General features: G+C 39.5%; 4 protein-coding genes across 4 annotated transcripts; all 4 read right to left on the bottom strand.

Annotated features, from left to right (window-relative positions):
* On the bottom strand, window positions 1-2,574 carry LOC306742738 (P2Y purinoceptor 12-like). The gene is made up of 4 exons (XM_079225149.1): window positions 2,557-2,574; window positions 1,625-1,836; window positions 1,156-1,545; window positions 1-945 (listed from the first exon to the last, which is right to left on the bottom strand). Exons 2-4 carry the CDS (start codon window positions 1,805-1,807, stop codon window positions 472-474), a joined length of 1,047 nt encoding a protein of 348 aa, XP_079081275.1. The 5' UTR covers window positions 1,808-1,836; window positions 2,557-2,574; the 3' UTR covers window positions 1-471.
* A 1,850-nt stretch (window positions 2,575-4,424) lies between these two features.
* On the bottom strand, window positions 4,425-5,414 carry LOC306742076 (P2Y purinoceptor 13-like; the record flags this gene model as incomplete). Its single annotated transcript, XM_079224416.1, has 1 exon — window positions 4,425-5,414. One exon carries the CDS (start codon window positions 5,412-5,414, stop codon window positions 4,425-4,427), a length of 990 nt encoding a protein of 329 aa, XP_079080542.1.
* Window positions 5,415-8,266: 2,852 nt separating this feature from the next.
* Window positions 8,267-9,229, bottom strand: LOC306742077 (P2Y purinoceptor 13-like; the record flags this gene model as incomplete). Its single annotated transcript, XM_079224417.1, has 1 exon — window positions 8,267-9,229. The coding sequence occupies one exon, from the start codon at window positions 9,227-9,229 to the stop codon at window positions 8,267-8,269; it is 963 nt and encodes a 320-aa protein (XP_079080543.1).
* Window positions 9,230-11,012: 1,783 nt separating this feature from the next.
* Window positions 11,013-13,227, bottom strand: LOC306742893 (P2Y purinoceptor 12-like; the record flags this gene model as incomplete). Its single annotated transcript, XM_079225339.1, has 2 exons — window positions 11,013-12,333; window positions 12,976-13,227. The coding sequence occupies 2 exons, from the start codon at window positions 13,225-13,227 to the stop codon at window positions 11,488-11,490; spliced, it is 1,098 nt and encodes a 365-aa protein (XP_079081465.1). The 3' UTR covers window positions 11,013-11,487.
* Between the last annotated feature and the right edge of the window lie 496 nt (window positions 13,228-13,723).

Below are 13,723 nucleotides of genomic sequence, written 5' to 3' on the forward strand. Positions count from 1 at the left end.
AGTGTCCATTGCAGGCCTCATTTGTTATCACTCTGTCCCTGGTCAAATTTTGCGTGTGCTGTAATCATTGGAGAACATGTGCTGTTAAGATGTTTACCCTTTTGCTAAGGTTTTTCAAAGGGAAAGTGCAGTTTGAATGAGATTAGCAAAGAGAAGGAAGTACAAAATGACAGTGTGCACATTTAAGGAAACATGTTGGATGACTTAGCAAACAAGCGTCATAGGTGCGTGGTTAGTCGGCCCCCTGTATCCAGAACCGCAGTCATTGTTGGCATGTCACCTCCTGACCACCTTCTCTGTCACATTGTCCATTAAACAGATTTTGATCCCCTTGCATTATTTTATATTTTTTACAACTGCTTTCATCGCGATAAATGCAATATTTACAAGTCAATCAACCTTTCAGGAAGTGTCTCATCGTGCCTTGACAGTTACCAGTTATTGATTTCCCATTGTACACTGCCCAGTGTGTTACTGTGGCATCCCATTATTGGACAGCCTGTTACTTAGAGGGACCTGTGACATCTCCAGTGGAGTTGACGTCACCGTGGTGGACTCCAGGCCGCCTATGTGGAGTTGCTTATGGCAGATGGCAGCTGTCAGTCGTTTCCTAAACACCTTACACAGGAACACGTAGATGAGCGGGTCCAGACACACGTTGGTGGCCGACAGCCACAGGGTGGTTTCTTTTGCGATGTAGATTGCCTTCTCTGCCTGGCAATCATTCGCCATGCTGCGAGTCTGGGTCAGAGTGTAGGGAATGCGGATAAAGTGATAGGGGGCAAAGCAGATGAAAAACACACCCACAACCACAAATACTTTTGCTTTGGTTCTGCGACTGGCTGCGTGTGATCTGCTCTTTGAGGCTTTGTATGACTCATAAACCTTCTTGCTGATGAACGTGTAGCAAACCACCATCAAGACCAGCGTGCCCCAGAAAGCCACCTGAAAGTACACATCAAGAAAACATTAGGCAAGACTCACAGCACTTCTAACATCTAATGTTTGCCAGCTGTAGTTAAAGGTCAAATGTTGCGTTTTGTTAATCAGGTAGTATAGTGCAGTGTATTTAAAATGGCTAATATTTAAGTTATACACAGTGTGCAACACATTCTTTCTAATAAGCAGATTTCACACAATTCCTTTATTTCATACCTGACAGAAATAGCTGAAACCTTCATGCCAAAGCAAGCCGGCTTTGCTCTTCATGGAGGCGCACTTCAATCGGCCTCCAGAGAACCGTGGCTTCTGGTCACTTAGAATAACATTCGGTAATGCCAAAGATAACATGACTGCCCAGACAGTTGCACTCAGCACCTGACCGACACGAACCCGCTGCAGGGAACACTGCCCAAATGGCTTCACTATCTTCAGGTAGCGGTCCAGGCTGATGAGGCCCAGCAGGAGGATGCTGATGTACATGGTGATGTAGAATAAAACCGCAGAGTATTGGCAGTAGAAGGCGCCGAGTCGCGGGGATCCCACGCCTGCATCACGTAAGACTTTCAGAGGTATGGTCAGGGTCATCAGCAGGTCCGCCACCACCTGTTAATGAAGGACGTTTTTTTTTGTTGCTCTGCATTGACAACTAAATGTATAAAGCCCCCCCCCCCCCATGTCTCACCACATTTTTTAGAAAGACAACAAATGTTGAGGAGCTGGGAATGCTGAAGAAGATCCATGCAGCCAGGGAATTCAGTATCAGGGCGACTATGAAGAGGATGCTGTACAGACAGGGGAAAACCACAGCTGTCACACTGGTATCCCGGACACACTTGATAGAAGTGTTTGACAGGCTGTCGTTCATCTTCTGATCTTCGTTGGACCTTCGAGGGGCTGAGGAAGAGGAGTAATGAGATTAAGATTCATACAGAGGAATAATTATAAGAGGAAACAATGTAATATGTGGTTTCCAGATATTACATTGTTTCCTCTTGTAATTAGTCTATGCAACTTCAAAAAGAACTGTAGCTGACTCACTGTGTGTAATTATTAATACATTTGTAATGTTTTCTTTCACAACTGGTTTTAGGACTTTAAATTACTCTCTACATTTCTTTCTGTCTGAATTCAACAACTAAAGGCTACTTCCTGCCACTTTAAGAAGAATACAAATACCTATTTAAATAAAAACGCTAAATACTTTGTAACTTCTACATTTGACCATAGTTAGAAAAGGAGTCACCCAGGACAGTCAATTCATAATGGTGTGACTGCTTATTCAGTTTTACAGTGAGAGATGAACTTAATATAAAGTGATGAAGGCGCCCATCCACTAACTCTTGCATGTGTTCATTCTGGATTCTCCTCCTGTCTGACAGTATATCTGCCCGGTGTGCTGTGTTTACATTCAAAACTTTAACGGCTTAGAATAACACTGAGGCCAGGAGCAAGAGCCATGGCAACGGAGATATACAATACTCTGAAACCTTCGTCTGTTTTAATGTGCAGGCTAGTGTTGATTAGGTCTTTCACAACACATTCCATCTCTGTGCCCATTTTAGAGTGGTAATCTATGTAGAAAAAATACTTGAAAAGTCAATAATTGAGTCTTACCTTCTTATTGTGTCCTTATCGTCTGCGGCTGTCGGGCACGTGAAGAATAATGAATTAGAAATCCCACAGTACGGTATGTGTAAAAAAGGAAGAAGTGAACTATTCTCCTTTCCTCTTCATACCCAGAAAGGAAATGCATCCACACAAAAAAAAACCCACTATTGCAAATATCTTACTCTTACTTTCATTCTTTAAGAAGTACTTCTGACTTAAAAAAGTTTCCGCCTGTCTGTCTTTCTTTCTGTGTGTTTCTCTCTCCCTGCCTTAACGTGTGTATGTGTGATGCTCTTACAATGGGTGGTCTCTGGAGAGCTTCTGTGTGGCTGTCTTGTCACAATCCCAACGAGTTTGCCAGTCTTCCTTCCTTTCTGAAAGACTCTTTCCTTCCTTGCTTCCTGTTGCAATTGTTTGCTGAGAGGCTTGTTCTGCTCCGTGCCAGTCCCCCTGCCTCCGCTAGCTTGCGTCAGTCTTAGTGGCAGTTGACAGGCGCACACCAAAGCCATGGACTTATTTCTCGACACACATCAAGAGACCTCCTGCCCCCACCCCTCCACCCTCCATCCTGCATCTTATTTATCTCTATCTGCCCATCTCGTGTCATCATAAACTCAGTCTGAGCAGCACTAACCACAGACACTGCAACACATATAAGTATGTGCTACTTCTCATGAAATGCTGTTCCCTGGTTCCCTTAAACTCATTTACACGAAATACAAGCTACGTCATGACAGAAAAGGCAAGTTATGAACAAAGTAGTTGTGAGAAATGTTGTATTGTATGTTTTTTATTTACTACTAAGACCACATATCCATACATCTGTAAGAGTTTTTTTTTTTTTGAGATATATTGTCTTTATCAATGCAAAACACACTACGAGTACATAAAAAGTGATTAGACATTCCATTGCACAAAACAGTTTTGCTTCCTTTATTCCCCTTTTGTGCTGTTTTGAAAATAGTTCATTCTGAGAACTACACAATTTGATTTCCTGTGAGATTTTGCTGGGATCTGTGCCAGGAATTATGTCTGATGGGAAAAAAATTAGCGAAGAAATGACATGCATGGGTTTACTAAAGGTTCCCAAGTGAACGATCAGCTTATCTGACCATAACTGATGTGGTTTCTACACCCACAGAGACTGCAAGCGCAGCTGTTTGCTCAAACGTTTGCTCAGCTGGCATATACAAGAAGTGGCATTCAAATGGAAAATGTGTTGATGCTGAAATTAGTGTTTGAAATATGCAACACCGAGCAGAAAATATCTCTTTACTGTTTATTTTTTATATTGATTATAACAATTCTATATAGTTAGAACAGACTTTACTTGTTTTAATATATATCAATAACATACTTTATTCTTTGCAGTAACCTTCCATGTTAGGTGCTGATTAGCATGCTGCAAATGGAAGACTGGCCGATAGACACATTGGACACTAGCAGAAAGACATGACCCATTTTTACTATCACAACAAATATTATATGACTTCAGTGTAAGATGCAAACGCTATCTAACTTAACTTAACTCGCTCTGTGGCCTCATTTACAGTCTCCCTCCTAGAACTCTATTGATCGTGAACTTGCAGAGTTACTATCGAACTGTTTTGTTAACATAAAACCTGCATAATAACAGCACCCTCTTGTCTCATGCTATTTATCTCAACCGCATTGTATTTCCTGTTAATGGTTTTCCAGCTATTTAGAGTGACTCTTTGTGAAGACAGGAAACAGCACAGCACAACTTCATGTTAATATAAATGATAAATGTTATGATAGAACAAAAATAATATAACAATAATCAGATTTTTAGTCTACAAAATCTTCAGTAACGTCTAAGCTTAGTCCATAACATAGCATCTTCACAACCTTCGTCAGACTCCACTCTGTGGCAAAGTGCCCGCTGCTTTGTGTACTGAGGCTACTTTGAATGAGACGACCACATTTTTCATCATAGACATCAGTTTCTCCTTGAACTCCCGGCACAGAAAGACGTAGAGAAGTGGGTCCATGCAGATGTTTGTGCAGGCAAACCAGTGGCTTAGGTCCTTGGCCAACTTTATGCTTAAAAAAGAGCAGCTGGTATAGGAAGAAGAGTTGACTTGGTGAGATGTGTATATGATCCTAAAAATGTGGTACGGTCCGAATGACCCAAAAAACACAACGAGAACTAGAAACACACGTAGTTTGATCTTCTGCTGTCCCTGGTTGTTGCTGCTGCCAGATTTTCGAAAAGACTGGATAACCTTGTTTGCAATGCAAATGTAGCAAACAATAATGACCGCACTGATACACCAGAAGAGAACATTGAGGGAAATCACTATCTTCTCATGGATTATGAGTCCAACTGGTACTTTCAGCTCCATGCAAGTCTTGATCTTTGTTATATTGGTCACTGATTTGTTGAAAATGATATTTGGTAAAGCTGAGCTTCCAAACAGTATTGCCCAGGCTGAGCCCGATATCAATTTGCTAAAAGTCAGACCAAACAGCTTGTTGTGAGGCATCATTACCTTGAAGAAACGGTCGAGACTGATAAAGCCCAGCAGAGTGATACATGTGTATTGTGTACTGTAGAAAATAGCACTCAAGTAACATGAGAGTATGTGTATTGTGTGTGACGCAACTGGCAAGTCTCTTGCAATTTTGATTGGGATGATCAAGGTCATAATAATGTCAGCAGCTACTAGATTTTTCAGATACACCACAAAGTTGGAGGTGGACTTGATGTGCAGAGAAACCCAGGCGGCAACACCATTCAGCAACAACGCTATGGGGAACATCAAAAAGTAGAGAGCTGGGACAAAATTTGGGTTGTAAATTGATCTGTTTAAGTCTGAGTCATTGTGAGATGTTTGATTCATTGTCGTCGCTGCACCTGAGGATGCAATGAAAAGTTGCATTTTAGAAGCAACATTTCATTTTGTCAAGAAACATTATCTTCATTTTGCTTTTATATTTAATGATCATGCTCTAACAAACAAACTGTCCCGCTGAACATGTGCAATATCATTTGACAGTTGGGGATTTCAATACTGTCCGATGGATAGAAATAATTCAACAGCAAATTATTTATTATTATTATTATTTTTTTTTTTCTTCACTTTCTCAACTTACTGTCAAATGGAGGAACCATGCAGCCATCCATCATGTGTTTCTTATTCCAGTCGAGGCTGCAGATCAAGCAGAGCAAAGGAAGGAGCTTGTTGTTACTGTATAGAGAAGGGTAAATAAATGTGTTTTAAGCATATTTTCCATTTTACATATATACATCTGTGTCCCTAATTTTACAACCAAAAAAGTAAATTAATTAATTAGTATAAATACACATGAATACAAATTCAGATTTTAGTAAGGAGGGCTTATAAATTCCATTGTCCTGGCAAGATTTATGCTTTTTTCCCCTTCATTTGTTCCTTTACACGGCAGCGTGAATAAAGACAAAAGTAATTCAACTATATTTTGTTGACACTATGTAAACATGCTGTGCTTGTCTTGTATAATGTCACATATCAGAAAGGAAATACTGATCTCAGTGGTTATCTTTGTCATCACAGAGTAATCTATCATTGATAAATATCACATTATGAAATAATATTGTCAATACGATGATGAGGATAACTTACAGTTGATGACTTGACTCTTCTCAAACACAAAGCTGCAACATAGACCTGTGTGACAGTATACTGAGATGGTAGGTGTTTCAGAAACACTGTTGAATTTTCCTACCAAACAAATCATCGTTGCAGCTGTGATGGAACTGCCGATTCATCAGGACATATGCAAAAGTAGGAAAACATTCTGGTCTTTAGACAAAAGCAAAGCAGACGTCATGCAACATTGAAGTGCAAACACCACCTCGAGCCGATTGCATGGGGTGAAAGTTCGGCTTCAAGGGGCCACATGCTTCCGTTGGCCTGCACATGAACCTCAGACACACATCACCATCTCTGTCGCACCTTTAAGATAAAGATGCAATCATTTATGCTTTTTGTGTGTGTGTTTTTTACATAATCTTTGCCCCAAAGTATCTTACATGTTTACCTCTAGTCACCATCTGACTCATTAGCACAGCAAATGTCCCTGGTATTGATATGCCCATGACTCTGAGCATCATTTGGAGGGCTAAATACACTTCATTTGTTTCCCCACTCACCAACCTTGTGTTGTTCATGGCTGGCAGAGGAAAATAGATTTATATAATATTATTATTATTACATTGCATTTCATTTAGCTGACGCTTTTATCCAAAGCGACTTATAATAAGTGCATTCAACCATGAGTACACACTTAGAACAACAAGAATCAAGAAAGTACAATTACTTGAAGAAAGCCAAACTACAAAGTGCTATAAGTAAGTGCCATTTAAGTGCTACTAAAGTGCTACTTTCCTTATTCAAGGTATAGTCGTTATTTTTCGTTTGCGGCGAAAGATGTAGAGACTTTCTAATAATTATGAGTGCAGGTGATGATTTTTGATGTTCTGGTTGACTGATTACTTTCTTGATGGATTGCACACCTTTCTGTAATACTTATAGAGCTGATTCTGTAGCAAGAGGTGCAGTGGCATCATCTGACCAGCCTCAGCTGTTAAAGCCAACACAAAAGTCCCACACGCCACACTGGAGCTTTTTCTTCACTTAAACAAAGGGAGTGCAGGAGCTGCCAAGAAGATTTATTGTATAGGGGGTGTGTTTTAATTCCTTTTCAGTCAAATGAATTGAACATCTTTGTTATATATAATAGTGAGCACAATTATTCTTGGAGTGTAGTCTAGAATATTGTGGTGACCAACAAAGTGGGTGGTGCATTGATACTATTCAATTTAATATTACAATACAGCAATCAACATGTACAATATTTTATTAATTCCAAATGACATAATTTATTTTGACAATGACAAAGAGAATACAAGAAATTCATACAAATAAAATCATATCTGGCATCTGAGCAAAGCTCTTTTGGAGGGAAGCTATTCAATTTAGATTAACAAGAATCAAAGACAAAAAATATGTATGTGACCATTTATTTAAGCCGTGAAATAATAGACCACAACTTTGTAGGATACAGTTATTGTTCTTTTGTGTGGCAGAAAAAATAAACTTTGAGCGTAGTTCCCATTTCCATTCACTAATAATTGTTTATGGCCAATAAAAGTATTAATGATGATCTAATAATGCTCATCATTCCTTCTATATTATTTTATCATATAATTTCCCTCTTAAAAACCCTGACGCAAAAATTAACAAAGGATGACTTTACATTCAAATCAACAACAAAAACACCTCAATATGGAATTAAAACATAGTGTTTATAGTTATAGTGTTGCATTGTGAAAACTTGATAGTAAGAATGTACTTAAATAGATATCTATACGTATACAGTACACCAAATGTACATTAAAGACACACAGCTCTGACCAGTGAGATTTAACATTGTATTTGTGTATTCACATAGAATAATTAATTTGCTGATGTATCTTTGTGTATCCCATATGGTTCTACCTTGTTTTATAGATGCTAATCCTCATTAGGCCACTAAAGGGCAGTACAACACAGAATTTAAAGTGCACACGTTTCTATTGGGTTACTAAGGCTCTCTTGCTGCCATAATATAAAACAACAGCCTAATTTCCGATGAAGGACATCTAATCTAGCTCTAACTTCTCATTTTGATGACGAATAATTCTTCGTTCTCCTGTGAAACATCCTCATTTTTACCACGACCCAACACAGACCCCTCCAGCTTTCATCATATCAACCAGCTTCTCTCTGTACTCCCTGCACAGGTAGATGTAAAGAAGAGGGTCCAGGCAGATATTAGTGGTAGAGACCCACAGGACTAATTTATGGATTATCACAACCCACAATTGATCACAGACATCAATGTCAAATATTTCAAATAGTGTGAATGGAACACGCATTAGGTGAAGGGGCACAAAACACACAAAAAACACAAGAAGGATCATGAATACTCGTAGCTTGGTCTTCTTCTTGCCATTGCTGTTGTTGCTCCCAGAGCTTCTGAAGGACTGCAGGACTTTCAGGGTGATGCACATGTAGCAAAACACAATCACTATGCTGACAAGCCAGAAAAGAACCTCCATAGATAGCACCACACACTGGTGAAGAGTCACACCAGCTGAACTTTTCAGGGACATACAGAAATCCCCTGTTACATTAACAGGATCCTTGTCTGTTAGAATGAAAGTTGGGATGCCTGTACCGCCAAACAACAACACCCAAACCAAGGAGGACGTTACGAGACTGAAGACCACGTTTTGTCCCAACACCATTCCGCATGGTCGAACAATTTTGAAGAAGCGGTCAAGGCTGATAAGACCCATTAAAGCGATACTTGTGTACATACAGCAGTAGAAAACGACAGTGGAGTAACGGCAAGCGAACGCCCTTAACTCAAGTGTGGCTCCAGGTAGCATGCTAGCCGCCATCGGCAGGAGCGTCAGCGTCATGAGCAGGTCAGCCGCCACCAGGTTTTTGAGATACACGATGAAGGTAGAGGTGGACCTGAGGTGCAAAGACACCCATGCGCTAACCCCATTTAGCAGTAGCGCAATGGGGAACATGAAGAAGTAAAGGCACGAGATGGCCACGTCTATGGTTGCAAACCTGGAGGAAGCACAACCAGAGGAGAAGGGTTCTGTGTTGTTGGACACCATCATGCAATCTGAGAAAAAGAAAAAACACACATAAGAGAAACTCAACATGTGAACGGCTCATGGGATGGGGATATCAGGCCGTTCTGTAAACCCTGTTGGCCAGACTCACACCCAGAGGTGTTTCAACAAGTTTGGAAGTGAAACGTGTAGATTTTATAAAGAGTGCATTGGCATGAATTTATGTTGCAAGAAAATTACACCCAGTTTTAGGGAAGTGGGGTGTCAAGAATAAATTATATTGACGATGGGGTGCGTTTTACTGGAATCTGCCCCTGCCTACGACTTGTTTGAAACCACTACTGCTCTAAAAGCTTCATTCTTGCCCAGTTGGACCTGCTTTGCATTTACCATTACAGTGTTAAAGACAATTTGTTACTATAATTTGGTTTTGAATGCTCAACCTAAGCATTTGAATGCATCCTGGATGCAGAACCTGACACTGACACTGACTGAAGGAAGTTGTGTAAGTGTAGGGTTTGTTTTCACATTGCCAAAAACAAGAGCTAAAAATGAATTTTCTTATTTTTCAAATCAAATGTACATAAAGGCCTACACAGAAATGACCAACTGTTAGAGACTGATATGGAGTCACAATCCCTTCGGTACAATATATCTTAGTTGCTTCAAAGCTTCTTTAATGTGTCTGCTTCTCTTTTTTCTTTTCTAGTTTAATTGGTTCAGATTTAATATTTGCATTCTTCACCTCCTCACTGTATTTCGTGTGTACATTATTTATATTCTGTGTTACATTTAACTATTACGAGTGGATATAATGTAGAGAATGTTATAATAACTACCTGGTATAACAGTGGCAAAAGAAAAAAACAAGCGCTTGTGTGATTTTAAAGGATCTGAGAGAGAAAGAAGAATTGAAGCTGTTGAGCAATAGGCCTTTATCTTAGGACAGTAACATTATAGTATTCCTTTAATTATTACAAAATACTACAAAACTGCTTAATTATAATATTTTTCTCCCCCTCCACATTTAGAGAAAGTTCACCGACCAGTTTCTCGGAGAAGATACAGTTGATCAGATCATATCAAAGGGAATATACTTCTAACCAATAAGAAAGCTTAATTTATTTAGTCACCTTTTTCACTAAAAAGTTGTGAAAATTAACATAATATAAATTCACTCACCAGCAATGTTTATGTCCGTCCCTCCACACCGTGCAGCCTGAGAGATTAACACCTTCACCAGATATTTCCCCAAAGTGTGTCAGTCTCTTTAACCAGAGAGATGCAAATGAACAATTTGCAAATGGACAATGAGCTGCAAGTGGGGTAAGTGATTGTGTTTTCAAGCTACGTTGAGGTATTGTCTGTCTGTAAACATCCAATCATGTTTGTTTTATTCCTATTGGTCTCAACATTGAAATATGTGATAATTTGTATTTATTTTTAGCAGTGAAATGGTACAACAGTGATCATTTAGTAACGATGTAGCTTGTGTTCGTTATCTTCTTTGACCTCATTCATGCCGACGGTGGATTGATACATTTGACAATAGAAAGCTCAAATATTAATGTAATTGTGCATTTTTTTCTCTCAGTACATTCCCAGCAAGAAGTAAATACTGTAAGGGAATTTAATCATATATTGTGGGTGAGCCCTATGGGGTTTGATATTTGGCTTTGTGGAAAGTACCAACCTCATAAAGTGTCAGATATCACACAAACAAACAATAATGAAAGTATCATTTTATCTTTATTTCCTTAATTGTTGGTTCTTTATGCATTTCTGTAAAACTGGTAGTTCCCAGTCTTTTAGCTGTGCGGTTGTAACAGAAGTTACCCAACCCAGTCATTTGGAAAGCCCCTACATTCCTTAGAAATACTTACTTATATAGACGGAGATCAATGTAAGCAGCAAAACTAGAACACATCACAAATGTCTGCAGATGTAACAATTTGAACCGTTTGCATTCCATATGATTATCCTGAATAAACAATGCATAAAAACACAGCTAAACAAAAAGACTTTATAAAATGTACAGGTAGTAATCCTGTGGATGTAGATTCATTTTCAGTTAATGCATAATTTCTTCTTTTCAAGATGTTGTTGACAGCAGAAGAGGTTTCATGTTGTTTTGAAGTTAAACAGAGAACTGAAAGAATAACAAAGACAACATGCCAGTGTTGGTTCTTCAGCTTTGACTCAGTTAAACTGACAGCCACACAATATGTTGTCATTGTGGCAATATTGTTATCATTACAGAATATGCACATTCGGATACGTCTTCATCATGTCCAGTGGTTTTATGCATAGACAGAAGAGTCTCTCAGAGCGGTGCTGCCTGTGTCCGTGTCTGACCCTCTCCCTGTTAGCCTGCTACAGGATCCAGGAGGAAGCTGCAGGGTCTTGAACAGCGTGGTCCTGAAGGACTTACAGAGGAAGAAGTAGATGAGAGGGTCCAGAACAGAGTTTAAGGATGAGAGGAAGAGCGTACTTTCCTTTAGCTGAAAAAAGAAGAGTTTGAGTTTACAATCAAAGAGAACCCCTCTGGTCTGGCTCATGGTGTACGGCACACGGGCAAAGTGAAACGGCACAAAGCACACAAAGAACACAGCCAGAACCAGGAACACGTTTGCATTCATTTTACTTTTGTCCTGGTGGGGTTTCCGAGTTGATGCCCCACGTGGTGCTTGACCTATAGCCCCTCCACTGCTGCGGGCCTTAGTGCGGGAGAAGGATCTGTACAGCTCTTTGGTGATTAGAGTGTAGCACACGATCACAGTCACCAGGTTGGCCCAGAAAATAACTTGACAGACGTGATTCACCACCTCATGCCAGTACAGCCCAGCTGCTGTCTTCAGGTCGCTGCACTTAAAGTGAGAAGACGTTGGGGTCTTACGTGTCAGGATCACATTGGGCAGACAGAGGACCAGCAGAAAGGTCCATATGGCTCCTGAAAGGAGTTTGCGACGGGCCAAACGGGCCGCATTAGTCCCCCTGAAGGGCTGCAGCGTCTTTCTGCAGCGATCTATGCTGATGAGGCCAAAGAAGAGGATGCTGATGTACATGGTGAGGTAGAAGAGCACAGAGGAGACCCGACACACAAATACACGCAGCCCAGTGGAAGCCATGTTGGAGTCTGATAACACCTGCGAAGCACAACAGAGTAAAAGACTAAACACAACAATACAAATTCAAGTCAAATTGTATATTTTATTCACAAGTTTCTAGTTAGCCAAATTCTTAACTACTAACTTTGCTTTTGGTTATTTATCTGATAATGCTTTATTACTCAAATTATAAGCCTAATCTTTGTGACTGGTGTTTACCCATCTCTCAAAGGACACGTACGTGCCCAATCCATTTATTCATTGATTATCAACATTTACAGCAGCAGAATTTACGAATTATTAAAAACAAAAAGTCACTTCTTAACATTTACAATGGCAGATGACTTATATCATTTTGCTAATGGCTTTTAGAGTTGAGACACTTAAACATTGACAATTAATTAATAACTTAAAAATGTATGTTTAATACCTCTTATTAATGAGATATTAACATTCATAACCACATACTTGATGCCTTACGAGAGAAACTGATGACCTTTTTATAAATGACTAAACTGAGACTTTTCTCAAGCTGGCAACCAAAATGATGCTCTTATGAATGAAGTATTACTAATCTATTAGAAATAGTTTAATAACCACTAATAAAGCCATTAGTTACGACTTAGACACAATGTAAAGTTAAAATGTGCCTCATAAGTTAATGGTACCATTGAACTACACCTTGAAAGGGAAAGTGAAGGTCATGATGACATCTGCAACCACAACATTCTTCAGGTATATTATGAAGTGAGACTTCGATGGGATGCGAAAAAACACCCACACAGCCACGCCGTTGAGTAGAAGTCCCACCAGGAAGAGGAAGGAGTAGAGAACAGGGAAAACCACCGTCTTCAAAACATTGTCACGGGAACAAGTGATGTTGGTGCTGCTGGGATTTCCAGGGAACAGGGGATATGATGTATTTCTCTCCATGTTTTCTACAAAATACAAGAGAAAGTTCCTCTTAAGTTGTCAGAATTGTAAAAAATAACAAAAAATAAAAGCCACTTGAACCTTAAAGTAAAGGCTGGTACGCTACCAGTCCTTCGTTCCAGTTATGTTCAATTTATGTTGAGATAAATAATATATAACACCCAACAATACACCATTATGAAGCAGTATGTATAGCAGTTTGATTACATTTCCACAGTATCTGGTTTTCATGTCTTTCTATATTAACATTTGCAACATAATAACATAATTTATCCCGCTTTAATATAATAAATACAATTTAGGTTTTGTAACTGACCTGTTAATTATGCTGATATGTCAGTGAAGTCCCACCAAAATCCCAGTGCAGTTCTCTGGTCTCTCTATCTATGTGCATGTGATACTGTGACCCTGACCATCTGTCTTGGCCAGACAGTTTCAACGTTTCAAACAAGTGTGTTTGTGTGTGTGTGTGTGTGTGTGTGTGTGTGTGTGTGTG

Source organism: Taurulus bubalis (genome assembly GCF_910589615.1).
Source record: "Taurulus bubalis genome assembly, chromosome: 10".
NCBI classification, from domain to species: domain Eukaryota; kingdom Metazoa; phylum Chordata; class Actinopteri; order Perciformes; family Cottidae; genus Taurulus; species Taurulus bubalis.

Coding starts and splice junctions, on each gene's coding strand:
- LOC306742738 (XM_079225149.1), bottom strand. CDS start 1,807: ATGAACGACAGCCTGTCAAACACTTCTATCAAGTGTGTCCGGGATACC. Junction 1,546..1,624: donor TTGTCTTTCTAAAAAATGTG/GTGAGACATGGG, acceptor CTTCATTAACAG/GTGGTGGCGGACCTGCTGAT. Junction 946..1,155: donor GTTTCAGCTATTTCTGTCAG/GTATGAAATAAA, acceptor GTGTACTTTCAG/GTGGCTTTCTGGGGCACGCT.